We start from the raw sequence: 27,549 nt of genomic DNA on the forward strand, positions 1-27,549 counted from the left end.
CTCCTCTGCCTGCCCCACAGCTGAGCAGCCCTCCAGCTCCACGGGGCACTGGCAGCAGCACAGCTCATTGCAGGGGCCCATGCAGGGCACAGCTGTTCCCTGGCAATGTGCACAGCCTCTCTGGTCTGCCACAAAACCCTTCCTCCCAGCAGAGATTGGCCCAGCTCTACCCCTCACCTCTGTGTGAGGCTGAGCCAAGCTGGGTCTTCACCTTGTCCGCAGTCTGGAGTTGCTTCAGGCCCCACACACCATGACTGGGAAGAGCGATGGAGAGAGCAGGGGCAGATGCAAGCCCTTCCTTAGTATTTTGTCATTTTTGGCACAGCTAAGAAGTCAGATCCGGAGGTGTCCAACTCAGCTCTTGGTCAGCTTTCTGGAGAACATGACGGCTTCACCAGCCCAAAAGGCTGTTGAGGTTTTCCCGCACGTGGGGAGGCTTGCTGGCAGCACACTTCCTCAGCTGGGTGCCCATCACCTCGCAGAGGGCACAGGCCAGCTTGGTGAGCACAGTACGGACGCTGGCGCTTCGCACAGGCAGCGCCTTGTTCTCCAGGCAGGACCAGAGCACGGGCAGGGCGCAGCGCTGGACCACTGCAGGGCTCCTGGCATGAACCCACTCCACAAGCACTGCCGGGAGAGAGACACAGCTCCTTACCCACCAGCCTCAATGCCAACAGGGATCTACCTCTGCTTGTGCTTCTTGGAAGCCTCTCTGGCTAAGGCCAGTGAAACAGCACACAGAACCCCATGATCCAGAAAGGGGCAAAAGCAGCTGATCATCCTTGAAGAAGAACCACCAACCCCTCAGGACTAATTTCTCCAACCAGAGCATTGTAGCTGTGGCAGACTTTGTACCTTTGCTAAAGCATTTCACAGTCTGTTTCTGCAAGAACAATGACTGAAATGTCAAATTGCTTTTTATTTCCATTAAGAAGTTGTCTAAACCAACACTGAAGATTTGGAAATGCACCCAAGAGATGCAATTGAGAGATTTCTAATAAGAGGGATGATTCAATTTTTGTAACTTTGATGTCAAGTGCCAAAAGACTAATCTGGCTCTCCCCTTTGCTCAGTGGCACACAACAAAGGGCAGCATTTGAACCCACTTCAAAACTCCAGCCCACCAGAGATGGGTGCTGCCTGACAGCTGGATGAGAAACACCAGTGACTAGCTGGTGTCTTTGGAAGAATGCTTTTGAGGCTTCCAACAAAATGCTGTTTCAAACCTCAGTGTGTCTTAGAGAATTACCCAGACCCCATTGCCGTGGCATTTGGACATCTCCACATTTTAATGGCATTTCCACTCCCCATGTTAATGGCATTTTTTCTTATAATGTCCACTGAAATAGGGGCATAGAGAGAGAAAAATGCTACACAGCAGATGGAAATTTAACCAAAACACAAGTGTTTTCTCACATTGTCTCTGAAATTTGCACTGTGCTCATTTTCTGAACTGAACTATATCCAACACAGACAAAAAGTTACTACCAACAGGCTTCTTGCATGGCAGATTTGGCTGGGAGATCAAAACCTGAAATGCTCTGGAGACCATTCTTATTTTCTGATCAGGGAAAATGTTACATAGTAGCCATTTATTATTCTGTGGTGGAAGAGACTTCATTTTCTCTATGCTGTTAATCCACCAGCACCTTAATGCAACAATTCAACATGGAAACAGCTCCTGAAAGACCCCAAACCAATTCTGCTAAGCAGGGAAAGGGTTATGGTACCCCTTTTTAAATGGGAGTTCATTTGAGTTTAAATGTAATTAAAGACATTGGTGACTATTGAAGGTGAGGAACAGATGTCTGTTCCTACTAAATCTCAGAGAAAACATCTGCTCTTTCTAAAGTACTCCTAATTTATGCTTAATTCCTTTATTTGAAAACCAGAGTAAAACAACTGCAAAACTAAATTCCCTATTGCTGGAGATCTACTTTATTCAAATGCTCTTTTAGCGGGCCTTTGACATTCCTAATCACTGAACATGCCCTTTTGAGATTCCTAATGAAGACACAAAGTGTATTACACCTTGCATTTAAAGATGTTGGCCTAATTAGCAGTGAATTTTGCCCCAGCTAAAGCAAGGCTAACAATTGTCTTCTCTGCTGTATATTGACGTTATAATTTTTCCATTCTTTGGCGAGTGCTGACATAGCAAGCTCCTCTGAGGAATCCATTATCAGCTGCGTTTGTAGCATTTTGGACAGTGCTGACACAGGAAGACACTGTTTGCACACCCTGAAATGCTCAGTCCAATGCCACTTGGATTTCAGCACAGGCAGGGAGCCCCAGCACTCTGCTTCTGCCCCTGTGTCCCCAAAGGCTGCCTTGCACTAAATCCGTGCCTCTAAGACGTGTGTTGAGTTTTGACCTGAGCTGGGACCCCCAGGCTCTGCACAGTTCAGCCTCAAAGCTTTCCAAGAGAAAAACAAGAATTCTGTGAGAACAAAACAAACTAATTCCCTGAAACAGCATTTCCCACCATTTTCCCTTAAGGATCACAGATGTCCCTGAGCTTCCAAGAGAGGAGCCAGCTGGGGTATTTTCAGCCCCTCCCTTTCCTGGAGCTGGGTTCTGAGATGCCCCAGTGAGAACTGAGCCCTGAGGTCGGGCTCTGCCCCCATCTCAGGTGCTGCACAGCTCTGCAGCAGCCAGGGGAAACCTGCCAAATACACCTGCCTTGGGCATTGGGCAGGAGGGACAAGCTCAGCACCTGCTGATGTGGAGGAGCTACTCTACTGTGTTCACAGGCTTTCTCTGTAAATGCTCCCTCAGAGACCTCTTGGCTTAGAAGGGGAGGCCATACCTGCGATACTCCCGGTGACATCCAGCAGAGCTTGGCCACTCAGATGACTCCATTGGTGGCTGAACTCTTTCAGCAGTGATACTTTATCTACAAGTGAAACACATGTTTCTGCTCACTTGTCTGAGCTCATGGAAGAAAGGAGAGTGGGGAAGGAAAGGGCAGAGGCAGCTCCATTTTATCAAAGAAAGTAAATTTCTGCTGATTTCTGAATTGTTTTTTACTTTCCTTCCTGCCTACTTGGCAAGGTTTTCAATTCAAAAACAAAAAAAAAAGCTCTCCTTTCACATTTGGAAATCCAAACTCATCTCCTGTACCAGGAGCTATGTCAAAACATTTGACACCAGGGACCTCAAGAGTTCAGTCACATGGAAAAAGTAGTGAAAAGATTTTGCACCTCAGAGCAAAAAGGAAGAAGCCCATACTTGGGACACAGAAAGGCAGAGTCAGGCAGTTCATTACTTCACAGGGCAGCTGAGGTGGAGAAAGTGGAAACTCCCCTTGAAGACCTGCCTCTTCAACACTCCATTTTTCAGGCATTTTCAGAGCTGACATAAGTCTGTGTGGCAAAGGAATTTAGAGCAGCCCTTGCCTATGTAGTTATTTGCTATTGCCATCTTGCCCCACACAAAGCAACATGTGGAACAAGGCATCATTTACAGCTGGATTTAGACCCGTTTGTTATAAAGAAATGAACTTGGTGAATCATAGGTTCCTCTTAGAAAAAAGAAGACCAAATGGAAAGGTGGAATGTAGGCAGCTAATGCCTATAACATAGAGCCTTCCAGGTGGCTGCTCTGCAGAAGCTCTGATGGGCTGATGTCCCTTCATGCCAACAGCAAAACTGTTCATTTGGCAAGTCAAACAGGACCCAAGCAAACTCCAAAAGCCCTTTCCCTCTGAATTGTAGCAAAGCTGTAGTCTGGGACTTGCTCTTCAGACCAGCAGCACAGAGACAGGGGATCCTGGGACTTTTGGGAAATGTTGCAGCACATTCCAGCCTGTTGGGGACTGGTGCATAAGGACTGCACCTGCACAGCTTCTGGTGGGTGTCAGCTGGAGCATTCCACAGACAACAGCAGCTACCAAGGCACTCAGCGTTCCCTTGTGTCAGAGAGACAGAGGCACAGGTGAGGAGAGCCCGTGCCAGGGCTCAGCCTTACCTAAATGAGCAATGGATTCTTCCAGTGCATTCACAGCTGCAGCACGAACCCCGGGATCCTTTGAGTTCAGGTTCTTTGTTATTCCCTGCACCAAAGGGATCATCACCGGGTTCAGGGCATCTTCCAGGAGGCCTATGATTTCAGCCAGCACGTCCAGTGCCTTCTGCTTCACTTTCTTGTGGCTGTCAGATATTCTCAGGACAAAATAATCAAAAATCTGTCAAGAGAACAAGCAACATGGAAGCTGGATTAGAATGTCCTTGTTTGAAGAGTGGATGTAGCACTCAGCAATGTAAAAAATGAAAGTGACCTTTTCTGTCAGGTCAGCCTTTGCTTGCACAATTTCACTCTTTTCCTGTGGGCCACTTATTGGAATGGTAGCGCAACCTCATGCTGCTTGAAAGATTTTCTCCTATTGTTAATAGGTTTGGTTGGGGACAGATTAGTTCCTATTGTATTTCTCTCCATCTAGAAATCATTAAATCAATTCCATTTGTTAATGCAAAAGGCTACCTTTACTTTACAAGTATGGAGGCAGATATTTACAATGCCCATTTTTCCATACAGTTGCCTCAAGTACTGAGGGCAATTATGATTTTGCCAAAATTATGGCTGAAGGAGATCTAAGTTTGATTTTGTTTGTCTCAGAACCTGTGTCTGGAGAAGTACAGGGCTCTGATCAACTCTTCCAGGATCCAGACCATTTCTCTAACTGACAGGTAGAGTTCTGAAATTTAATGCACTGTACAGCTCTCATTAGAGCAGGTTCAGTCCCTTGACAGACACAGCATCAGGCACCTTTTTCTGGAAAAAGGGAAAAAGCAGCTGCTGGGAGGAGAAGGCAGACATCTGTCCTTAGACATTTTCCTCCTTTTCCAAAGATAAAAAAAAGACCCCCCAAGAGGGGGGTCTTTACCAAGAGGAACTCTGTCTTTACCAAGAGGAATAGGGATGAGGATGAGTAGCTAGAGTTGTGCCTGAGCAAGACATGATGGAGTTTACAGAAATATTCTTTTTTAAAAACTGGTACTGCCTGATACTGGTACTGGTACAGCCTGATACTTGTCTTCCCCATGCAAACCCATTTTTTATCTAGAGAATAACAGCCATGCTTTCAGTGGATGGATTCCCTTCACTTAACCCAGCTGGGAGTAGGAGACAGCAGCAATTACACCAGCAATAAATTCTGTCATCAGCTGATGAACAGCATCAATGGGCACCTGCCAGACATATACAGCTGGACTGAAACAACTTGTCCTGAAGCCTGAACCTGGTTTAAATTTATCTGGGTAAGAGGGACCAGTGTGTCCCAAACAGCCAGGATGTAGTGCCAAGACACACTGAATTAACTTTACTGCTACAGGCTTGGGAAAGGAGCTAAATGAAAGGAGCAATGAAGGTACTCTACATACTTGGACAATGTTAGTGCAGATGAGCTGGGGGCTGTTTTTGCACAGGTCTAGGAGGAGTGCCACTCCTTCCATGCGTGTCTGAAACCCCTTGGCTTCCAGGAGATGGTAAAGCTTCTGGAGCGGCTCCATTTCTACCACAGCTGGAGGTAACGTGACCTGGGCTTTTGTACGGTGTACAAGGTGTCCATCAGAGGTAAGTTTCACCCTGGAAAATAAATCCAAATTAGGACCTGTTGGTGATAATACCTTCAGTTAATTGTGAGCAAAACATCTCGAGGAGCTTTCCTAATGATGTGATTTCAAGCTAGAAAATCATGAGGCGTCTTTGTGGACTGGCACCTTGCTTCTAGACTGGGACTTCTCACCCAAAACACCCATCTGAAAAAGACTCCACTCAGATAAAAAAACAAACCCTGATTGAATTTACGTGTTCCAAGTCAGGCAGCAGGAACTCTGCCCTCTCCTAGCCTCCACAACCCTGCCCTTGCCACTGCACTGGATCATCTGATCTGCAACCAATGGGTGTCTTTTTGTCTCTCCATTTTTGTGGAAACCCCTCCAGAGTAGTTGTGTTTAGCGTAATGCAAAAGTGGACATTTTTTATCCTAGAGCATTTGTAGGGAAAAGAAACAATCTCTGGCACTGGTCATCTCCACCAGAAAGATTTGCCTGAGGAAGAGGCATGTAAAGCTTGTCATGTGCTTTGTCACATCTAACAAAAGTGCTCAGTACCATTTGCTAGAAGGCAATGTGGCCTGGGGCTTCTTGGAGCCATGGTTCCTCTTCTCCACCGGCTCCTTGACAGATGGGCATTCGCCCTTCTGGATTTCCATCCCCTACAAAGACACAGAGAAACCCCATCAATCTTTAGAATATAAAATAGGAAATCCCTGTTTAAAACACCAGTTGGAACCAGGATCACTGCTACCAAGGGAAACATTTCCTAACTTACAGAAGGAAACAGACCAGAGATTCAGTGATGCCAACTCTTTGCTTTCAATAGCCCAAGGCAGGTTATGGGTGCTACCAGACTGAACAGCAGTCTAAAATCCCAAATTCATTAGTCCTGAGCATAAATGGGAATAATGCAAACTGGTAGGCAACGAGCGCTCTTACAGGAAGCAGCAGAAAAAGCTGGACTCTTTGGAGGTTGGCCCACTGTGTTGGAAGTGGATTTGGTTCAACACTCACTCTCCCTGTGCCTGCACAAAGGCACACTCCCTTCTATAATGTCAACATCAACAAAAAAATCCCACTCCAAACAAACAAAGGATTTTTCACTGGATGCTGCTGAATTCACCAGGCTTCTTCCACCTCCACTGGGCTTGACAGCAGGGCAGTATTCCCAAAAGACAGACAGTCATTGTAGTGACTAGGATTGACTTGGATATCTTTTGTATATTTGGAAATTTTCTTGGTACTACTGTTTCTGGTGTCTTTTTCAAGGACTCTGTTATCTTCAGACTCTGTTATCTTCTATTCTCACTTAATTGCTTTACTGGGAACAGAGTAGGGAGAACGTGGTGGGGGCTTACTCTTAAATGTAAACCCGTTTTCTCCTCTTTCCCTTTCTTCTTTGTGACCAATATTCAAAGTATTCAAAACCCCACTTTTCCCCTAATAATATCAGTTCCTTTGTGGCCTGCAGATGAACAGGCTGAGGATTAACAGCTCATTCCCAGAAGCAAAATGATTCAGCAGAAGAGGAATGAGGTAAAGACACATTGGCTATGCTGGATCTCATGTAAGCAGTGGCAATACTGCACAAAGGAGACATTTCTCCTGCTAAGCACTTACTTTCTTCTTAATTCTTGTCAGAATATCTTCCAGGTCACGCGTGGAAAGAGAGCGTTCCAGAAGAATTTTAAATTTTTGATGGCTCAGCAACATCTTCACCATCTCCTGTCCATAATGCCTAAGAAAGGATGGAAGGAAGGGCAGGAGGAAGGAAGACAGGAAGGGAGGGAGGGAGGGAGGCAGGAAGGAAGGCAGGCAGGAAGGAAACAAAAGTGAAACAAGGAAGAGTGTTAACAGAAGAGGCTGACACCTTAAACTCATCAGGTGCAACCCTTGCATGAGAAGGCATTACCTACTCAGCAAAGAGGGAGATTTACTTGACACTGCACAGTGCTGTCAGATGAACACAAGAGGCAAGAGGAGATTGGGGGCCACAGAAAAATACCATTTCACTCTGAAACTGTGGGTGTGCTCCTGTGGAATCAAAGGATCCCAGGGAACAAGCAAGACACATCTGCTTTGTTGTCAGAGCCTATTAGCAGTGTCTTGCTGCCACTGCACAATAACTTGCCTTTCTTTAACTGGCAGGGAAGCCAGGACAAAACACCTCCTGCATCCCACTGATTATTCTATACTATATGTATGCTCAGGGATAGCTAGTTGCTCTGGTGTTCTTGGCAGCTATTAATGGGAATTTCGTCATCAAAGTAAGGGGATTTTGGTGGTTTGGGTTGATTTTGCCACTAGGAAACCACAGTTTTCTTCAAGAAGAAATTTGGAGGTCATTGAGCCACAGAAAACAGCATTCGAGAAATCTGCAGAAGAGGTTTTAGAAAGAGTGAATACATTATCTAAAGACTTCTGAAATATTTCTAGGAATGTCTTAAGATAATGAGAAACAGATGTTTGGGATCCTTCAGTGATGAATATTAGCCAACACTTTGGCTTTGTGTTGTGCACCTAAGGACAATTAAAACTGTTGGGCTGGCTAATCTGAGCTCTTTTGCTCTCAGTAAAGAATCCTTCAAGTCACAGGAAGTTGGCAATGCACCTTTTTGCTGGCCAACCTCATGTTATCCAGTACAGTCATTTTCCCAGGCAACCCAGAGCAGTGGTCACAGCACCAAGTCTGACTGAACTTGAGAAGCATTTGGACAATGCTCTCAGGCCCATGAAGTGACTCTTGGGGTGCCCTACACACGGCCAGGAGCTGGACTGGATGACCCTAATAGGTCCCTTCTAACTCGGCATATTCTGTGATTCTATGACCCTTATCCACACAGTGAGGTCACTTATTATTGCCTCGAGTTTCCACTCTTTTGTGGTTTTACCTTTATAGCCAGACAGGAAATGGTTTTCCTGTTTCAGGAAGTGAAATTAAGATCATTACCTTGTGTCCTGGTGACAGTCCTGAGCAAGCGTCCCTGCCACCTGTGCCAGCCTCTCAGCCCTGGCTGTGCCTGCCAGCTTCGTGACTCCAGTTCTCTCCATCAGGGACAGGAGGAGCTCGGCCGCACACTTCCGCACCTGGGCGTAGCGGCTCCTGGGAAGGAGAGAGCAAACCCTGGGGCACGGGGAGAAGGAGCAGCAGCAGCACAGGCCTTGGCCAGAGCCTGCTCCCTGTCCTTGCTGGGGGAAGGAGGCCTGGCTTCTCCCTGCAGCTGCCGACACCTGCAGAAGGTTCTGTCCTCAGATAAACACAAAGTTAGCATTGGGCTGTTCTGTGCAATAATCCTGATGATCCTGAAGGGCCACTTCCAACTGGCCACATTCTACAGTTCTGTGATTCTGAGAACTAATAGGCTGCAGGAGGGCAGAAACAGATGACAAGAGGAAAGAAATGAGGTTGATTGTAGAATCAAGTCCCTGAGTTCACAGGAGATGCTGGATACAAGACCCTTCCCTCCCACCATTCCCATTCTTTCCCTCATCCCTTCCCCCACCCACACACTCAAAGGTGAAGAATATCACTGAAAGAAGAACCTACTTGACTCCCCTGTCCATGAGAGCAGTCATTGCTCGTGCAGGAGTCACGTTCTGCACCATGATCCCCAGAGTGTGACAGGCTGCCTTCTGAACAAACTCTGGGGAATTCCACACCATCTGGAGAAGGACTGCAGCAACCTCATCCACCTCACAGTCCATGTCCTTCTTCAAGGTCGCAAAGAACTCTCCCAGAGTGACGACTGCAGAGTAGGACACCTTGGACCGGAGATTGGTCACCTGGGGAAGACATGATAGGAAACATAAGAATCACCTTGAATAGAAAACCTGTTGCTTTCAACAGAAGTCCCAGGAAATGACAACATGTCCCACTGTGTCCAGGGGAACGTAAAAGCACAATAAGAGCAGGAAGGCACAAGCACTGAAAGGCACTTACTCTGGAACCAATTTCTGACTCAGACCTGCTTACTGCAAGCCAAAAAAAAAAAAAATTCACTAAAGTTTTCTACCTAACCCTTCTAAAATGTCCACTGACTTGATTTTAGGCCCTTTCACTAGAAAATTAAATCAAGGGCTGCTTTAAATCATAAAGACACAAGTTATAAATATAGAAGAGTCAGTTGCTCCTGTTTAGAAAAGCAACACCAGCAGTTGAAGCACTCAGCCAGGAAACAGAAAACACAGGCTCAGATCAACAGACGCATTTGCAGTGTTGAATTACAGCTTGGGCAGAGATTAGGACTCTGGCAAATAAAGTCATTAGTGTCTTAATTTTGCCATTTGCACATTGCATTATAATGGCATCTCACTCACAGACAAGTGTCAGATACTCGTCCTGCCAGAAAATACAGCTACATGTACACACAGATCCTACAGATAGCTGACAGACATTAGAAACAGAAGGTCTCAAACTAGAAATGAAGGCACACCCTGAGCACACATGGAGATGAACAAGCACATACCTACTCTGCACATTGTGCAGAAAGTATGGGGAACAATTCAGAACAATGTTCTCACCTCGCTGGTAACTGCCAAGCAAATGTCGTGAAGTCTGGAAAGCAGGACTTCTGAATGGGACTCAGCCAGGTGCTTGATGTTGAAGAGTCCCTTCTCCTTCAGCTCCCTAAAAGGCAAGTAACAAAAAGATTGATATTCTCTCTGCCCAAGAACTAGGCAGCACCCTCTGAAATGACGAGTCTGGCAGCTCAGTCAAACCATGGGAGGTGCCTTTCAAGGAGTACTTAATGAAATCGTGGAATGCATTGCCACAGGATGCTGCGGTTGTCAAAAGCATACACAAATCCAAGAGGCAAAGAGAGGGCTTTCAGAGACTTCATTTGTGGTCGTTTAAGAAGACAGCCTTTCTGAAATCTCTGGCACATGAAGTGCCTCTGTCACTGCTTCCTAGAAGCTGTGAGACCAGGCCATGCTGCTGTTTCTTGTCACCTCCCTGTACCTGTCCCTGAGACACAGTCCCATTGGGCTGTTACTGGGGCATTTTCCTTCTTTGTCAGCCCCAGCAGGCAGTTCAGCACTGAGAGTCTGCACTGGCACTCCGGAGCTGAGTTTCCACTCTTCAGTCTAGGCTTGTGTGTGTCAGCCACTCCACCTCACATATTCCCCAAAAAAGCAGCAGGACGGCCCAGAAGATTCCACCCCTGGGCAAGAACTGTTGAAACTGGCTTACCCCAAAACCCTCCTACCTAAAACAGCTTGCACAACAGCAACATGTTATTTAAAAGTTGCAAACAGCTCCACCTCTCAGCACTTGCTTTGTGCAGGCCCTCAGCTCCAGGAAGGAATGTGAGGCATCGGGGCTGCAGCACAGGGCTGGCAACTGATCCCACAGGCACCCCTGAGCGTCATCTGGACCCCCACACCTGCAGAAGCTCTCTGCACCTCACAGGGCACCAAAGAGAAATGGGGAAGAGAAAGCAGGAGAGAAAGGGCAAAGCAAAGGCGACTGCACAAGGAGATGAATTGTTGCAGGTTTTTCATGGTTCTCTCAGAATGAATGGAGGCCTTATCCCTGTGTGAATGAAGCATCCAACAGGGAGTGATCAAAAAGCCATCAAAAAGAAAACCAATGTCACATAACATTTGTAGGGTTATCACTTCTGGGCCTCCTTCTACCTGTGTATAATTTTGGGACACACTGGGAGTACTGACAAAATATCTCAGGCCCATATGAAGCAGTGAGAAGGAAAAAGTTGACTTCCAAAAGTGCACGATTCCTAGAGGATTTTATTTCTTTTCCCTTCTCTTTTGCCATGAGCCCCTCAGGAGTAATGACAGGCTGAGGGACTTGAAAGCACAACTCAGTCCATTGCTCAGAAAGAGGAACTCCCTGGAGCTGCTTCTGGGACAGGACATGCAGGAGGTCACAGGGAGACCTGCCATTGCTGTCAGCAGTGGGAGCAGAGAGCAATCTTACTCAGTCCCACTGGGCCTGTGACCCAAGGCACCCAAATCTATACACTCAAAACTGCTGCCATCCTGCTTCTGCCTTCAGCCAGCAAATCATCTCTTTGCACAGCTTTCTCTCTTCCCTCAAGATTTCCTTTGCAGCTCCGTGGAGCAGCAGGCAAAGCGAGGAAACAGCACAGAGCTGCTGCAGCTGGAGCAGTGCTGCAGAGCAAGGCCAAGAAAAGGCTGCTCTCCAGTCTTTATCCTCTCACTGCTCTGCAGAGGTTTCACCAGTGCCCTTTGGCCCTCTGGGCTCTTGGGGCTCAGAGGCACTAGCGAGACACACTTCTGACCGACCCGAACGCTACGAGGGACACAGAGTGATGGGGCCTTTCTTACCAGTCATCGCTGCCCAGCAAGGACAGTGCCTCCAGCAAGGAGTGCTGTGGGTCTGGAGAGGCTGTGTCCTTCTGCCCATGCCCCTGGAGCGGCTCCTCTCGGCGCTGGGCACCAGTGGCTGTCTGCGAGGTCACTGCAAGGAGAGGGTCGGCCATGGGCGCTGCGGCCCGGGCAAGGCACCCTGCCATGGAGCGGCCTGCAGCCCCATCTCCCAGCCAGGGTTCCCTGTGGTGCCAGCTGGCACTGGCTCAGAGACTTCCCTGCTCTCTGGCTCCTGGGGCTCCTTGCTTTCTCCCAGCCCCCCAGCTGGGCACAGCTCCAGGCTAAACCTGACAATTGCCCCGCAGCCCCAGCTCCCCAGGGCCACAGGTGCCACGGCCAGCGGCAGGTTCCTGCGGCCGCAGAGCTCCCGCTCCCTGCCAGACAGTGCTGAGCAGCAGCACTCGCTGCCCAGGAGGGAACCCCTCAGTGCCCCTCTTGTCTCAGCACCCTGATTTCCCCAGCCCTGAGGACAGGGGCACTCTGCAACTCCCTGAGGAGAGACCTGCAGCTGCCTGGAGACAGCACCAAGCCAAGCCTGAACAGGCCAGCCCTGCTGGGCCCGGCTCAATCCCCACGGAGCAGCTACCAGGGAACAGCCATACCTGACCCTTCCCACCTGACAGCGCCTCTGTTCCCACGGACTGCAAATATTCTAGACATAGATTTAGCCTACTATTGGGAAGGGAGGGGTTTATGGATTTTGCTCTTTCCAAGCATCATGATTCTTTACTCATTCAGAGGTACACACTTGGCTGTATTTCAGAGATGCTGAGGTGAAATCTATTTGTCATCTAATGGCTGTGTTTGCAAACTCAGCAGTTTCTAAATTTTCTCTTGTGGAAAAAGGCAATTTCTAGACTAGACAGTTGATAAAAAAGCCTTCCAAATGTATTCTGAGGATAAAAATAGGCAAGTATAGATGCACATTGTTGGCAGATGCACTCTCTTGTTAATCAGTTGGCCTGTATTTGCCTTAATTGAATTTCTTGGTAAAGAAAAAAAATTCCAAGGTATGAGAAAAATCAGATGATAAATGCATTTCTTATGAAACCCATTTGTCATCAAAAGCACTGTCAATCAAAAATTTATGTCATGTACTCAAAAGCTCATTTTCTCATGTGTACATGAAAACATTTGAGCTGTCTGAAATGATGGAGTATAAATATTGCACAGAGTCCAGATGAACTGCTCTAGAGTCTGGAGGGCTTTTGTGCTACTTGCATGTTCTCACAAAGTATGGAGGAACATATTCAGACAGGAGCTCATCTGGGTGTCACTGATGTACCCCAGTCACTGACACCAGTGATGGCACTGCAGAAGTATGTTGTCATACACACATCTAGATTCACTGTGAATGGAGAGCCACATCAGGCTAGTCCTGGTCAATTCTGAACATGGAAGTAGCATCACTAGCAAAGAGCATTCCAAGTATCATTCCTAGCTCCCTCCTTCTTATCTCTCCCTCCTTGGCATCACAGCACAGGCAGGCTGTCCACAAAGGAGACACAAGAGCCACTAGGGACTATCTGCTGTGCATTTCCTGCAGGCAGCAAACAGCCTGGGAGCAGCAGGCAGCCCCTCCTGGCTGTCACCTGCTGCACACAGCCGCTGTCTTTGGTGGGTGACACAGGAGGCACTGCTTGCTCCCTCTTGGCACTGCAGGCCCTGGGATGGCAGCAATGAGAAGCCATCGGGCACTGCTGGGAGCAGAGGCACAACTGCACCAAGCCACTGACTGCCCTGCAGAGACAGCCCTTGCTGGGATAGCAGAAATCTGGCTGCAGAGCTGGACTGCAGCACAGGCAGAGGGCCCAGATGGTGAGTGGACAGCTGATCATGGTGGTACTCATAGGTGCACGGTGAGCACACCATGGCATGCTGCCCCATAGCTCATCCCTGCAGTCACAGCTGCCTTCTGGCACCAGTGCTGTAGTTTGGACTATCAGGATGGGCAAAAGCCACAGCTTAGGCCTTTACCACAACTTTATTCAGCCACACTTTCCAATGGATCTCTAAGAACCAACTCTCTAGTGCTACCAATCTGGAGTAACTCAAAAGTAGATTTGCTGTTCATTCTCAGGACAGGCTATGGACCCAAGATCCCAGCTGTGCTGGCTGAGGCAGGAGGCAGTTTGTGCTCCTTGTGCAGGGAAAAAGCTATGCAGGGAAAAGCTTCCATGGAGCAGGCTTACCTGAGGAGTTGCGTGGGAAGCTGCCATCTCCATGGATGGTGGGTTTATTGGGCAGTAAGGGCATGTTGTCCTGCTTTCTCAAGACCTTCTTCTTCAAGGCAGTAGCAGGGTCTTTTCTCTGCACCCTAGGAGCTGTGCCATCAACAGGTGGTAGGCTAAAGGCTGCAGGGGCCAAAGAAGAGCTTGTAAGTGGAGGATGCTGGACAGGTTGACAATGAAAGTTGCTGGAGCTGGGCAACATCTCTTTGTTATCCCAAAGAACTTCAAGGATAACAATGGTATACCACTTTATACCAAGATAAACACTAACATGGGACATTGATCACATGATCATAGAACCCTGGAAGAGTTTGGGTTGGAAGGCCCCTTTGAGCACCATCTAGTCCAAGCCCTGTGAGCAGGGACACCTTTGTCTAGATCAGGTTCCTCACAGCCCCACGTAAACTGGCCTTGAACACCTTCAAGGATGGAGCAACAACAGCTTCTCTGGGCAATCCCTTCCAACTTTTCATCCCCTTCATTGCAGAAAAAATTATCCCTGATATCTAATCTAAATCTACCCTCTTCTAGAATAACACCAAACTGCAGTGATGCTTTCTCTAAGAAACAAGGAAAAGCCAGTATTGCTTTGTTTTTGTTCTCCTGTGTCCTGGGTTGACTATATGATGCTTTTATCCCCAATCGTCTTGTTCTGTTTATACTGAATAATAAGTTTTACACCTTTAAAACTCTCTTCCAGACAGTAAGGAAGGGAAGGAAGAAACGCACAGTTTGTTTTCAAACTGCTCTCACTCCTCCACATTCCTACTCCTAGACTGTGTTGTCTGCAGATGGACAGACAACAGAACAGAGCTCCTTTTTTCCCTTTTTCTTGCTTTTAGTTAGTTTTAGCTAGCTGAAGCAAAAAAGTTCTCCGGATAGTAATTTTTTCCTTTTTTCTTGAACCTGTTCAAACCTGCTCTAGACTGAACACCCAAAAGAACACCAGCAGCTCTACCTGTAGCCCCCTAACCGGGTCTGGGCCGCTGCGTTTCCAGCACCAGAGAAACTGATCAAAGACTAAGTGAGCCGAGCTGCAACCCGAAAAAAAGACTGTTCTGAGTTTACTTTTCCTTAAATTGTTTAATATTGTTTTATTGTTTAATATTGTTTGGTTTCTATTGTTTAATAAACAAGTTTCTTTCCACTTTTCTCCAAAAAAATATTTTCTCCCGAACCAGTTAAAGAAAAAAAAAGCAATTAAATCTGCTGTTGTAAAAAAGCCCCTTTAGAAGTTATCTCCCAAACTTGCCCTAAACCAAAACAAATACATCCTGTTCCGGACACTGGCAGGGGAAGTTACCCAAAGAAAGTGCAGCTAACCTTGCGTGCTGCCCTGGGGCTGAGTGCTGCCTCCTGAGGGCCCTGCTGCCGCCCTCGGGCAGCGCTCACAGCTCTGCAGGCAGAGCCCCCGGCCGGGATTCAGTCGGGAACACTGCTTGCTCCCGGGGCTGCAGCAGAAGCACTGCCTGGGGGCTTCAGCACAGCTCTACAGCACCAGCTCCTCAGCAGGGAGTGGCAGGAGAAGGATCTCTGTTGTTTTCATTAGAAGGAATGGAACTTTGTTTCTTCTAGGTGGAACCCTGGTTGAAAAGCATTCTTTTGGTCCCACCTTCCCTGGAGGCTGCTCTCCAGGAGAGAGTCTGAAGCCCCAGTGTACTTTACAAGACAGAATTTTCTACTCTGAAAGACTTTAGAGGTGAAGGTGGGAAGCTGATATTCTGTTACTGACTCAGTGAGGCCATGGGCAAGACTCTTCATGCCTCTGTATTTTACTTTGGGAAACAGAAATAAATCCTAAGCAAGCTTCCACTCAGATGCAAACAGAACAGCCCCCCGGTCTGATTGCAGCCATGTGAAAGGGACAAACAAGTGGTCAAAAAAGGACCACAAATGTAGCCACCACTTACTTGCTTCAGCTGCATCCCCAGGCTCGACAGTCTCAGGAAGAAGCTGCAAGAATCTTTTCTTTTGTCTCCTTTTCTTCATCTCTTCCACCAAATGCTCTGTGTCCATTGGCTCTAAGTTCTCTTGAGCCAACTCCCACAGTGCATCACGGATCTAGTTGCAACGGAAATACACCATAGACTGTAAGCAGAGACACATCAACCAGACACAACATCTCATCAGGAGCACAGAGTCCACAGAGTGCCATAGGCTTCAATGCAGCTCCATATCCATTCCAATAGTTTCAGAGCAATGTCTCCCATCCTCACCTTGGCAATTACACACAGTGAGGTGGAACAGTTCATGCCATAACCTTCCACTGCTGCAACTGCAACCTGTGTCAGGAAGCCCTGCTTGAAGCATGAAAGTCATAGGAATGCTCCAAGACAGATGAAAAGCTCACATGACAGTGAGCAGGCAGTTCAGTTCCTACAGGCCATGGCAGAAAAATAAAAACCATGTGCAATGCCCAGCAAGGAGGGGTAATGAGCTGTTGCTTAACACTCATGGCCAGGAATTGCTGCTGTTTCTCACTTCCTGGCTTCTGAAGGACTCAGCTCTGAAGGACTCTGAAGGACTTGGTCTCTGAGAACACGAGACCAAAAGGAGGACTCATGTGAAGACAAGGTGCAGAAATGCTGAGGTTAATGAGCAGAAAAATTGAGAATGAGAGGGCTGTGAGATACAGCCACAAAGGTAACCAGGAAAAGTCAAACTCTCCCATTTTAGTTTGCAGCCTTGCTTACACACAATATTAGAGTCTTTGTTTCTCTGCTTCCGACGATGCACTTTGCCCACATTCACTGATGTGTAGCTTACTCTGTCATTCAGAACCTCCCTAAAACAGCCTTTGCACATAAAGAACGCTTCTGGCATGACCTTAGCACCATCTCCAAACCAGTGACCTTGGCACCACTGGAAATAGCCAAGCAATTGCTCTGGAGCTGTCAAATGTATTTCCAAGAGAATCCCCATCTCCCAGGAGGGGAAGATCATGATTTTCAGTGACATTTTGGGCCAAGTACTAAACAGCCACTGGAAAGGAAGTCTGCTCATCCCTGTCCTTGTCCCTTACCTTTCCAAAGCCATCCCTCAGCTCTTTGTCCCTCGTAAGACCAGGACTGGTGGGATGATCTGTCTCCTTGGCCTGGCTCAGTGGGAGGCCTGGGAATGGAAGCAAAGGTTCATGTAAATCTCTGGCAGACTTCAAGCCCCCAAAAATGCCATGCTGGGCAACAGGCAAGACAAGTTCCAGATTGCAGGGCTCTCATAAAACACAGAGATTGGGACTGAGAGCAGCAAGGTCCGTATGCCTAGACCCTCTACCAAGGGATGGGCTACTGGCAGCAGACATGACATTACTCTGTGGCCAGCAGACTGAAACCTGCTGCATGGTGAAGGCCAGAGCCCCTGGATGCTGGAGAGCCTCTGTGTCTGACAGAGATGGGTAGAGATGGAGATTGCTCTTGACAGAGATTCTTATCTGCCCTTATTCATGCTGATTTTAGTAAACATCTTCTTTCCAGCTCCTGGAAGAAGTCACAGGTACTAATACACGTATGCACTTGGATTTACATTTTCTTCTCTTTGCTGGAATATTTTGGAGGACATTCAAAGAAAAGCTCAGCATTGCAGGAGTGTTACCCAAACGTGAACTGTGTCCTTGAGACTAGATATTTCATTTTCCCCAAGGATTTTCATTCTAAACTCTATGAGATTGGGCCACTTTCGGGCCAGCCCGACCAAAGACTGATTTTCTAATTTCAAGTAGAACAATGGAGCTCATTCTGAAATACTCTCCAACAGAGCTGTTAAAGTTCAGAGAACTAATCATTCTATACAACAGCTTCACAGAGGACAAATCAAGTGGCATCACAGTAGAAAAAAAAAGAATGTCTTAAATCAGAATTTTTTGCTCCTGCAGAATGGTCAACTTAACAATAAAAAAGGAGAGTTAGATATGGGCTTTGAGGAAGGTAGGGAATTCTGGGTGGATGGCAACACCTTGGAAGGTAAAAGCATTTGGGAAGTTGGCAGGGAAACTCCTGATCCCAGGGTAACTTCCTTGGAACCACTGCAGTCAGTCAGGTCAGCAAAATGGACACACAAAAGGTAACAGAGGCCATAATACAAACCTAAAGCATCTGAAGCTCCATATTTCATGGGACACATTTTATGGAAACTTCTAAGCAGCTGCACAGGGAAACATGGTCCTACGGGCAGACACTTGAGGCAGCTCAGGGGAAAACTCTGCCCCACTTCCAGAGAGCCACCACAGGAACAGCCTGGCCTCTGGGCTGCCCTGGGACAGCAGGGAGCCCCGAGCCCTGTGCTCTCCAGCAATGGCTCAGCTGCACATGCACCCTCCTGCTCCTCTGCCTGCCCCACAGCTGAGCAGCCCTCCAGCTGCACGGGGCACTGGCAGCAGCACAGCTCATTGCAGGGCCACATGCAGGGCACAGCTGTTCCCTGGCAATGTGCACAGCCTGGCTGGGCTGCCACAAGACCCTTCCTCCCACCAGAGAGCGGCCCAGATCCCCCCTCACCTCTGTGTGAGGCTGAGCCAGGCTCCTGGGGCTCCTGGGCCAAGGCCCCCTGAGCCGGCCGGGAGCCCAGACCTCCATTCCCAAGGTCGGGCTTCGGCACATAGGTCTCCAAGCCAAACAGGTCAGCCAGTTTCCTCGGGAACAGAGGCATCCCAGCTCCTATCTTGCACCAAGAGCTCTTTCCCTTCTTCCTCTGGGTGTTTGCAGCAGGCTCAGAAGAAGCTGTAATTCAGGTACAAGAGAAGAAGTGAGTTAATTGAACTCACACCTTTACAATCAACCCATCTAATGGGTGAGGAATTCAAAATGTATTTTAGTTACTGAAAAGATTGGTTGGTTTCTTATTTTACAGGAAACGAACATCAGTTTAATTTCTCTGAACAATATGGAGCTGGCAAGCCAGGAGAGAAGGTTTCTACTATTTTATGTGTTGCCTCTTGCCTCCCCACTACTACAGCAGCCTTTTCCTTCCAAACAGTTGGAAATTCACAGTGCTCTCTAGAATTGGACGCCCTCTAGGAAGTAATTGTTTTCAAAAGTAGTTTTCAAGGCCTTTGTTTCTGTAGGTCCCACTCAATTTGAGGTCAGGTTTTGCACTTTTGGGATTTTTATATTACTCTTTAAAACAGAGGAAGTGCAGGGACACAAACAATGGCACCACGTGTTAGATGCAGAAGAAGCTTTGCTGTCTCCATTAGATGTGCCAAGTATACAGGCGAGCCTGTATTTGTAGGAAACAAAGTTGTCATTCAAAAATTCCGCTTTTTCTCTACTTACCTCTTCCTGGGGGTGCTTCCCTGCTTTTTTTTTTCAGCAGAGACACCCAAACCCAACATAAAAATGACCTGCTAACATTTCTGATCTTGGCGAATATGGTCAATTCAAAATTTTCCTAATGGAAATAGCAGAGGGCAGGTCATTCTAAAATACTCTCCAACAGAGCTGTTAGAATCAAAAGAACTAATTCTTTACATGGCTTCATGGAGGATAAAATCATATGGCATCCAAGCAGGATGAGTGTCTTCAAACTGGATTCTTTCACCCTGTAGAATGCTGGGGTCAGTAATAAAAGTGAAACAGGCAAGGTTTAAGAAGACAGGTAATTTCTAGTCCAGAACTGATCCAACAAAAATGTCACCTAACTTACTGAGCAGTACTACTCCTGAGCTGCATTTAGCACTCCAGCTGCATATCAGGAATTAAAGAGTAATTCCAAAGGGGCCATGCCCAGGATTTGGCAGAACTAACCCTGATCCCCAAATGGACCAGGGGATCTGATCCCTTTTTCTGCATCAGCAGAATTATTTCTTCAAGTCTCATCTCTCCTAGCATGACACGCCCAGAGATGGCAAAGGAACAACAACAGTGTCAATGAGGCTTTCAACTTGAAAGCATTGGCTGACCCAGATGCATCAGAGACTGCATTTTGTCTGGCACAATTCCACTTGTCAGGGATCAGGCAAGGCAGGGAGGGAGGACAAGGCAGAAGGCATCTTCTCCCCAGCCTCAGCCTGCAACACTGACACAGGCAGAGACAGCCGGGGAAGAGATTTGTCATTGTCAACCTGCCATAGGTGGCTTTGGGCATGTGCTGTCAGAGGATGACAAACTCAGACCCTGCCTAAACTGCATCCACTTGGAAGCCTCCTTCTCCCTCACTGGAAAATTCAAAAGGAACTTCTGTCATAGAAGCTTTCCCTATTTCTGCCAGTGCAAAACTAGGCAATGCCCGTGAATCTCCTACAGATCTCAAAGGGTTCAGCTTAGAAACTGCCCCAAGGAAAGGGATTCTCCTTCAAAAGCAGGAGAAAGGAGTGGTAACATTTCTCATTTCATGCTAAATGACTTCTTTTTCCCAACTAAGTGTGATACTAGAAAGGCTTCAGGGAGATTAAAGGCATGTGCAGGATAAAGAGGAATGTTTCCTTTTCCTGCACTGCATTTCCAGGGCCCCAAGGCACCACTTCAGCTCTTGCCACCCAACACTTCCCACTGGAGGAATTTTCACTGCACCACCAGAGCACACTCACAGTGACTGGGCTCTGGGAGAGTCCACTGAACCCATCAAGGAATTGAAATTAATTTAATGAAATTTTGAACAGAATGGGTTTTAACCAAGCTCTCCAAATGTCACCTGTGAGGCAAGACTACAATGGTCATTTTAGGACGGGCATGCCCTCTACATACCTGCATCTTCAGACTTGTTCCCTTTGCTTCTGCTGCTGGGTCTTGGCCTGGAGAAAAATGGAGGACAAAAGAACATATAAGGAGGTAGAAAGAGAAGGGAGGGAAAGGTGTACCATGAAAGGAGGCAAAATTATTAGCGTGGTCACTGTGATGAAGGGGGAAATGCAACACATAAACCCAACAAGATGCAAAGCTGATTATTTGTCCTTAGGCTTTCTGTTTCTGGACTCACACAGAGCTGGCCAAGCTCTGGCTGAAACACAGCAGTCATTCTTCAACTTGCATCAGAACTCCCCAATTCTGCTGCCTCTCCTTTTGGTGCCAAGGAGCCTCTCTGAACCAGCAAGAGCTGCTGAGCTGAGACACGAGTCTGTATGGAGGGCAGCTGCTTTTGTACTGCTGCCAAAGATTGACTTTGCCTGCTTATGCCTTACCCTGGTGACAGCCTTGTTCTACATGTGGTCAGAGCACTGCTGTCTCCTGAGAATTACATTACAATTCCTGGCTCTTTCCAGAACAAAGAGGCTTTTTCCAACTCAGCTCTTAGGGAAGGATATTCAGATCACACTTTCAAAGCCCTGCAGAAGATTTTCAATTGGAAAGATACTTCTGTGACTCCTTCTTTATTGTTATCACTTGGATAAGCTTGACAGCTTCATTTTCTCATACATATCCAACCCCATATCTTTCCATCAGGTAGAGTCCTATGCCTCTTCTCAAGCAATTTGCCCTGTTTGATCTTAAGCCCAGATCAAAATATTAAACATCGACTGGATTATACATCTATATCCCAAAATTTCTCTGGGATCTCATTTCACAGTGGAGGCCCAGGCACCTTGAATTTACACCTGATGATTAGAGGAGCAGCACCTGAAGTTGCAGACACCTCTCCAGTAGCCAGTATTTGCCCAAACATATTCTCCTGCTTGCAGAAGTTGACAGTCAAGGATCACAGCATTCAAGGATCTTCAGGATCCAGACCCATGCAGTACAACTCTCAAATGACACCATAACTATTGCAGAGGGAATCAATATCCAAGTCCAGCATCTTGAGGAGTTTTTAAGCCCTTCCTCTTCTTCCCCACCACAGCCTCTGCTCTTGGGGCATTGGTGTTGGGATTGACATTGTTCTGAATCATCACAGATGGGCAAAATGGTGAATACACAGATGTTTGCATACATACCCGGGACACCTGACTGTGCAAAATAAACACATGAGACAGGAGGAATGAGGTGAACAACACACTGGAACAGCAGACACCTTGGCTTACCTCATCTCCCGGGACTCCTGGAAATCCAGCTGGGGGGAGCTTGGCAGGGACCCCGCAGCACTGCCCACAGGGGGACTTCCTGCCTTGCGTATAGGGGGGATCAAAGGCAATCCCAATGACCCCTTCTTCATATCCCCTTCAATGGAATGCAGCAAGGCAGCCTGGAAAGAGCAGAACACAGGGCTCAGATCAAGCATCCAGCCTTGCCCCTCTTCATGCCTCACGACATCTAGCCGTGCAATTGATTTGGACCTGGCAGGAAAAGCCAAACCTATGGAGCAGCTTGGCCTAGGAGAGGGAAAGTTGACCAAGGAAAGGGAAGTGGTGAGGGAGAGATCATGTCCCAGATTTTCCCTCTCTCCCTTCATGCTCATTTCTCTGCAAGTGTGGCTACATTCCCAGCTGGCCTCCACGAGTTTGACATCAAAATATTCTGGGGTGCCACTGCCTCCACTGGCCTTTTGGATGGCATGGGAATGTGTTTAGATCACTATTCTCTCCCTGCCCCCTAGGCACCAACAGCCACTGTTGATCCACAGCCTATCCCCACAAAGACATTCTGCAGGAGGTCAAAACCTGCTTTTCTCAAGCCCCTCATTTCTTCTGCTGCTGCCCTTCCCTCCTACACTTCCCCAGCAGCCTTTGAGCCCAGGTGCTGTTGAGCTCTCAGGATGCTCACAGCTCTCCAGCCCCCACACATCCACCATCTCAGCCTCACTGGCTTTCAGGATGTTCAGCAGAGCTCCCTGCCCTGCTGCTCTCTGCAAAGTCTCTGCCTGCCCAAGTTCCTCCAGAGCCCCCATGCCATGGCCAGGAAGGGGGGTGGAGGCAGCAGAGGCAGATGCACACCCATGCTTGGTATCCCATCATTTCTGGCCCAGCTAAGGAGCCAAATCAGGACCTGTTCAAACTTCAGTGAGGGGGTCAGGTCCTGTCAGGGATACATTGGGCCCTTTCTCAGCCAGGCTGAACTCAAGTACCCAAGCCTTGGATTGGGCATTTTGTTTACCAAAGCTGTTGTTCATCTGCCTCCTCCTGCACCCCACAGCAAACCCAGAACAAGTGCAGGTCCTGGCCCTGCTGCAAAGGCAATCGTGGGTCTGGCCTCTGGACTGCTCTCCCCATGGCCACCTCCCATCCCTTCCCTCTGGACAAAGCCATGCCAGAGCACACAGCTGCCCAGAAGCTGATAAGTCTAGAAATAGCAGCAGAGGATGTGGCTCTCACCACCTCTGAAGCTGAGACAACCTGGAACTGACTTTGCAGGACTGCCTGCTCCAACAAACACCTTTTTGCTTCCAAACCAGACAGAGCTGTCAGAAAACATCACCAAGACATAGACATGGTTCACAGATACCCATAGTTTACTAAACCTAGAAGGATAGCTTTTCCAGATTAGACAGCTTTAGCTGCTCTGACTGCTTGTTGATGTTTTCTCAGCCATAAGACAGAGGAGGAACCCCAACAGAGCCCAGACACCATTCAAAGACCTCTCCTGCTATTGATCCACACTGAGGATGTGAAGTCTCCACTACACACCCAATGACAGCCTGAAGTGCAGTGTCCAGCTGAGCTCTTCCTCGACTCAGCTGCTTCCCTGGGCTCACACCACAAGAAAAGGTCTCCAAGCTCAGCCTACAGCAAATAAACTGAAAATCTTCTGCACAGGTCTTAGCTTGGTACCCTTACCTTACAACCTTTTCCTTCTGAACTCAGCTCCTGGTTTTTTCTACTCTCATCATCATAGCCAGTGCCATTTTTCTTGTTCTTTTTCTCCACGCTGTACATTTCATTTGTGTTAGGAGAAGGAGAGCTCTTCCGGATGGGAGGCAATGGCTTGGAGGGAAACAGTGACGAGGGACATGGCCAGAAAGACTTGGAAGAACTGAACCTATTCTCGCCTGCAAAGTGGAGGAATTTTCACTGCAACACCAGAGCACACTCACAGTGACTGGGCTCTGGGAGAGTCCACTGAACCCATCAAGGAATTGAAATTAATTTAATGAAATTTTGAACAGAATGGGTTTTAACCAAGCTCTCCAAAGGCAAGACTACAATGGTCATTTTAGGACGGGCATGCCCTCTACATACCTGCATCTTCAGACTTGTTCCCTTTGCTTCTGCTGCTGGGTCTTGGCCTGGAGAAAAATGGAGGACAAAAGAACATATAAGGAGGTAGAAAGAGAAGGGAGGGAAAGGTGTACCATGAAAGGAGGCAAAATTATTAGCATGGTCACTGTGATGAAGGGGGAAATGCAACACATAAACCCAACAAGATGCAAAGCTGATTATTTGTCCTTAGGCTTTCTGTTTCTGGACTCACACAGAGCTGGCCAAGCTCTGGCTGAAACACAGCAGTCATTCTTCAACTTGCATCAGAACTCCCCAATTCTGCTGCCTCTCCTTTTGGTGCCAAGGAGCCTCTCTGAACCAGCAAGAGCTGCTGAGCTGAGACACGAGTCTGTATGGAGGGCAGCTGCTTTTGTACTGCTGCCAAAGATTGACTTTGCCTGCTTATGCCTTACCCTGGTGACAGCCTTGTTCTACATGTGGTCAGAGCACTGCTGTCTCCTGAGAATATTACACTTCCTTGTTTTTTCAAGGAGAAGGATCAGATCAAACGCCCTTGGGTTTGACATTGTGCTGTGTCATTATAGGTGTGCAAAATTGTGAAAACACAGATGTTTGCCTAAATACTGGGGACAGCTGACTATACAAAATAATCACACATGAGACAGAAGGAGTGAGGTGAACAGCACACTGGAGCAGCAGACACCTTGGCTTACCTCATCTCCCGGGACTCCTGAAAATCCAGCTGGGGGGAGCTTGGCAGGGACCCCGCAGCACTGCCCACAGGGGGACTTCCTGCCTTGCGTATAGGGGGGATCAAAGGCAGTCCCAATGACCCCTTCTTCATATCCCCTTCAATGGAATACAGCAAGGCAGCCTGGAAAGAGCAGAACACAGGGGTCAGATCAAGCATCCAGCCTTGCCCCCCTTCATGCCTCAAGACATTTCGATATGCCCTCAACTGGGACCTGGCAGGAATAGTCAAACTGATGGTGCGGTTAGCCAAGGATGGGGAATGGAAAGGGAGGTGGTGAGGGAGAGACCATGCCCCAGATTTGCCACCCCTCCCCTTGTGGTCACATCTCTGCAAGTGTGGCTACATTCCCAGCTGGCATCCACAAGTTTGACATCAAGATATCCTGGGGTGCCACTGCCTCCACTGGCCTTTTGGATGGTATTGGAGTGTGTTTAGATCACTATTTTTTCCCTGTCCCTAAGGCACCCAACAGCCACTGTTGATCTCCAGCCTATCCCCACAAAGACATTCTGCAGGAGGTCAAACCTGCTTTTCTGAAGACCCTCTCTTCTGCTGCTGCCCTTCCCTCCTATACTTCCCAGCAGCCTTTGAGCCCAGGTGCTGTTGAGCTCTCAGGATGCCCGCTGCTCTCCAGCTCCCACACATCCATCATCTCAGGCTCACTGGCATTTAGGAAGTCCAGCACAGCTCCTTGCCCTGCTGCTCTCTGGAAATTATCTGCCTGCCCAAGTTCCCCCAGAGGCACCATACCATGGCCAGGAAGGGGGGTGGAGGCAGCAGGTGCACAGGCACCTTTCCTTCATATCCCATCATTTCTGGCCCAGCTAAGGAGCCAAATCAGGACCTGTTCAAACTTCAGTGAAAAGGTCACTTCCTGTCAGCGAAAACATCTCAGAGTTCTACCTACAGCACAGAAACTGAAAATTTATCACAGGATTAGCTTGGTCTCCTTACCTTATGGCCTTTTCCCTCTGAACTCCGCTCCTGTATTTTTGCCCTGTGCTCATCACAGCCACTGCCATTTTTCCCATTCTCCTGCTCTCCGCTGCATATCTGACTTGGTGTGGTAGAAGGAGAATTCTTCCAGATGGGAGGCAATGGCTTGGAGGGAAGGAGCATAGAGGGATTTGCCAGGGAAAACCTCTTGGCAAGAGGGTAGCCAGTCAGGCCTGCAAAGTGGAGAGAAAAATGTAACAGAGGCCACAACGCAAACCTAAAGCATCTGAAGCTCCATATTTCATGGGACACATTTCCTGGAAACTTCTAAATAGCTGCATATGGAAACATGCTCTTGCTGGCAGACACTTGGAGTAGGCCATAGGAAAAACCCTGCCCCACTTCCACACAGCCACCACAGGAGCACCCTGGCCTCTGGGCTGCCCTGGGACAGCAGGGAGCCCAGAGCCCTGTGCTCTCCAGCAATGGCTCAGCTACACATGCACCCTCCTGCTCCTCTGCCTGCCCCACAGCTGAGCAGCCCTCCAGCTCCACAGGCACTGGCAGCAGCACAGCTCATTGCAGGGGCACATGCAGGGCACAGCTGTTCCCTGGCAATGTGCACAGCATGGCTGGGCTGCCACAAGACCCTTCCTCCCACCAGAGAGTGGCCCAGCTCCCACCTCACCTCTGTGTGAGTCTGAGCCATGCTCTCAAGGGAAGAAGTGAGTTATGTGAATGCCCACTTTTATCATCAACACATCTAATAGGTATGGCACTCAATGGGAATAATTTTTAATTATTGGGAAAATTTCTTCGGTTTTCTTTTTCATGAAACTAGTCTGTGTTACATTCCTCTCAACAGTACTGAGTTAGCAAGTGTGAAGGGAAAGGTGGAAGGCTCCATTGATAAGAAGGGGAAAAAAATTCCTTCTTGAGGCTGGCCTTGTGGGAATCCCTAGGAAAGAGCCACACAGCTGTGACTGCTAGTTCTGCACAAAGACCTCTCAGCATGCAGGCAGGCCTTATTGGTGTTTCTGTACCACCATAATACCATCCCCTGGGTTGGACCCCATCAGCAAGCAGAGGAAGAACGGGAAATTCATCTGTACTGAGACCAAACATTGATGGTAAAGAAAGCAACAGGACAAACATCTCATGGCCATGTCCAATTTGTGGGCAGCTGTGGCCACAGTCCCTGTCCTGGCTGACAGTATGAGTGATTTGACTACTGTCAAAAAGGAGAAAGCAGAGTAAACTAATGATAGAATGTTGTGATGCCATGGGCAACCCTGCAGGACCATCTGTAGCTGTCAGTCACCTACTCTGACACAGAGCCAGCACTGACCACCATGGACCAGTTTTCCCTGAAGTATGGTGGGATTTGTTTTCCATTTGGCTTCAGCCTTTCAGCTCCTTCCTATCCTCACCTTTTCCTTCAGAGGTTTTTCCTTTTCCAGTAAAGTCCATCTTCCAACCTGTTCTTCTGCCTGGCAGAAGGATCTGGGTGTGAATTTGGGAGCACTCTCAGTGTAGCCAGCGACAGGAGCTTGGTGCCCAGCCTCAGAACAAGGCCGGGTGACTCCGATCGCCAGCGCTCGGCACAGAGAGGCAGAGCCAGACGCGTCTGCTGCCGCTGCGGCCGTACCAACCACAACCTTCACAGCCTTCACAGCCCCAGCGTGGGGCTGCCCC

At 48.1% G+C, this 27,549-nt stretch overlaps 1 protein-coding gene across 1 annotated transcript; it reads right to left on the reverse strand.

Moving 5' to 3' along the window:
- Positions 1–471: 471 nt before the first annotated feature.
- LOC135287773 (TOG array regulator of axonemal microtubules protein 2-like) lies at positions 472–27,491 on the reverse strand. Its single transcript, XM_064400989.1, has 22 exons — positions 27,285–27,491; positions 25,873–26,087; positions 24,878–25,038; positions 24,183–24,229; positions 23,781–23,992; positions 22,092–22,252; positions 20,821–20,867; positions 18,634–18,855; positions 17,163–17,251; positions 16,051–16,201; positions 14,102–14,263; positions 11,868–12,000; positions 10,080–10,185; positions 9,106–9,341; positions 8,509–8,661; positions 7,179–7,296; positions 6,114–6,217; positions 5,382–5,586; positions 3,970–4,186; positions 2,810–2,896; positions 531–627; positions 472–475 (listed from the first exon to the last, which is right to left on the reverse strand). Exons 1-22 carry the CDS (start codon positions 27,322–27,324, stop codon positions 472–474), a joined length of 2,967 nt encoding a protein of 988 aa, XP_064257059.1. The 5' UTR covers positions 27,325–27,491.
- Positions 27,492–27,549: the final 58 nt, after the last annotated feature.

Source organism: Passer domesticus, chromosome 31 (assembly GCF_036417665.1).
Source record: "Passer domesticus isolate bPasDom1 chromosome 31, bPasDom1.hap1, whole genome shotgun sequence".
Lineage (NCBI taxonomy): Eukaryota > Metazoa > Chordata > Aves > Passeriformes > Passeridae > Passer > Passer domesticus.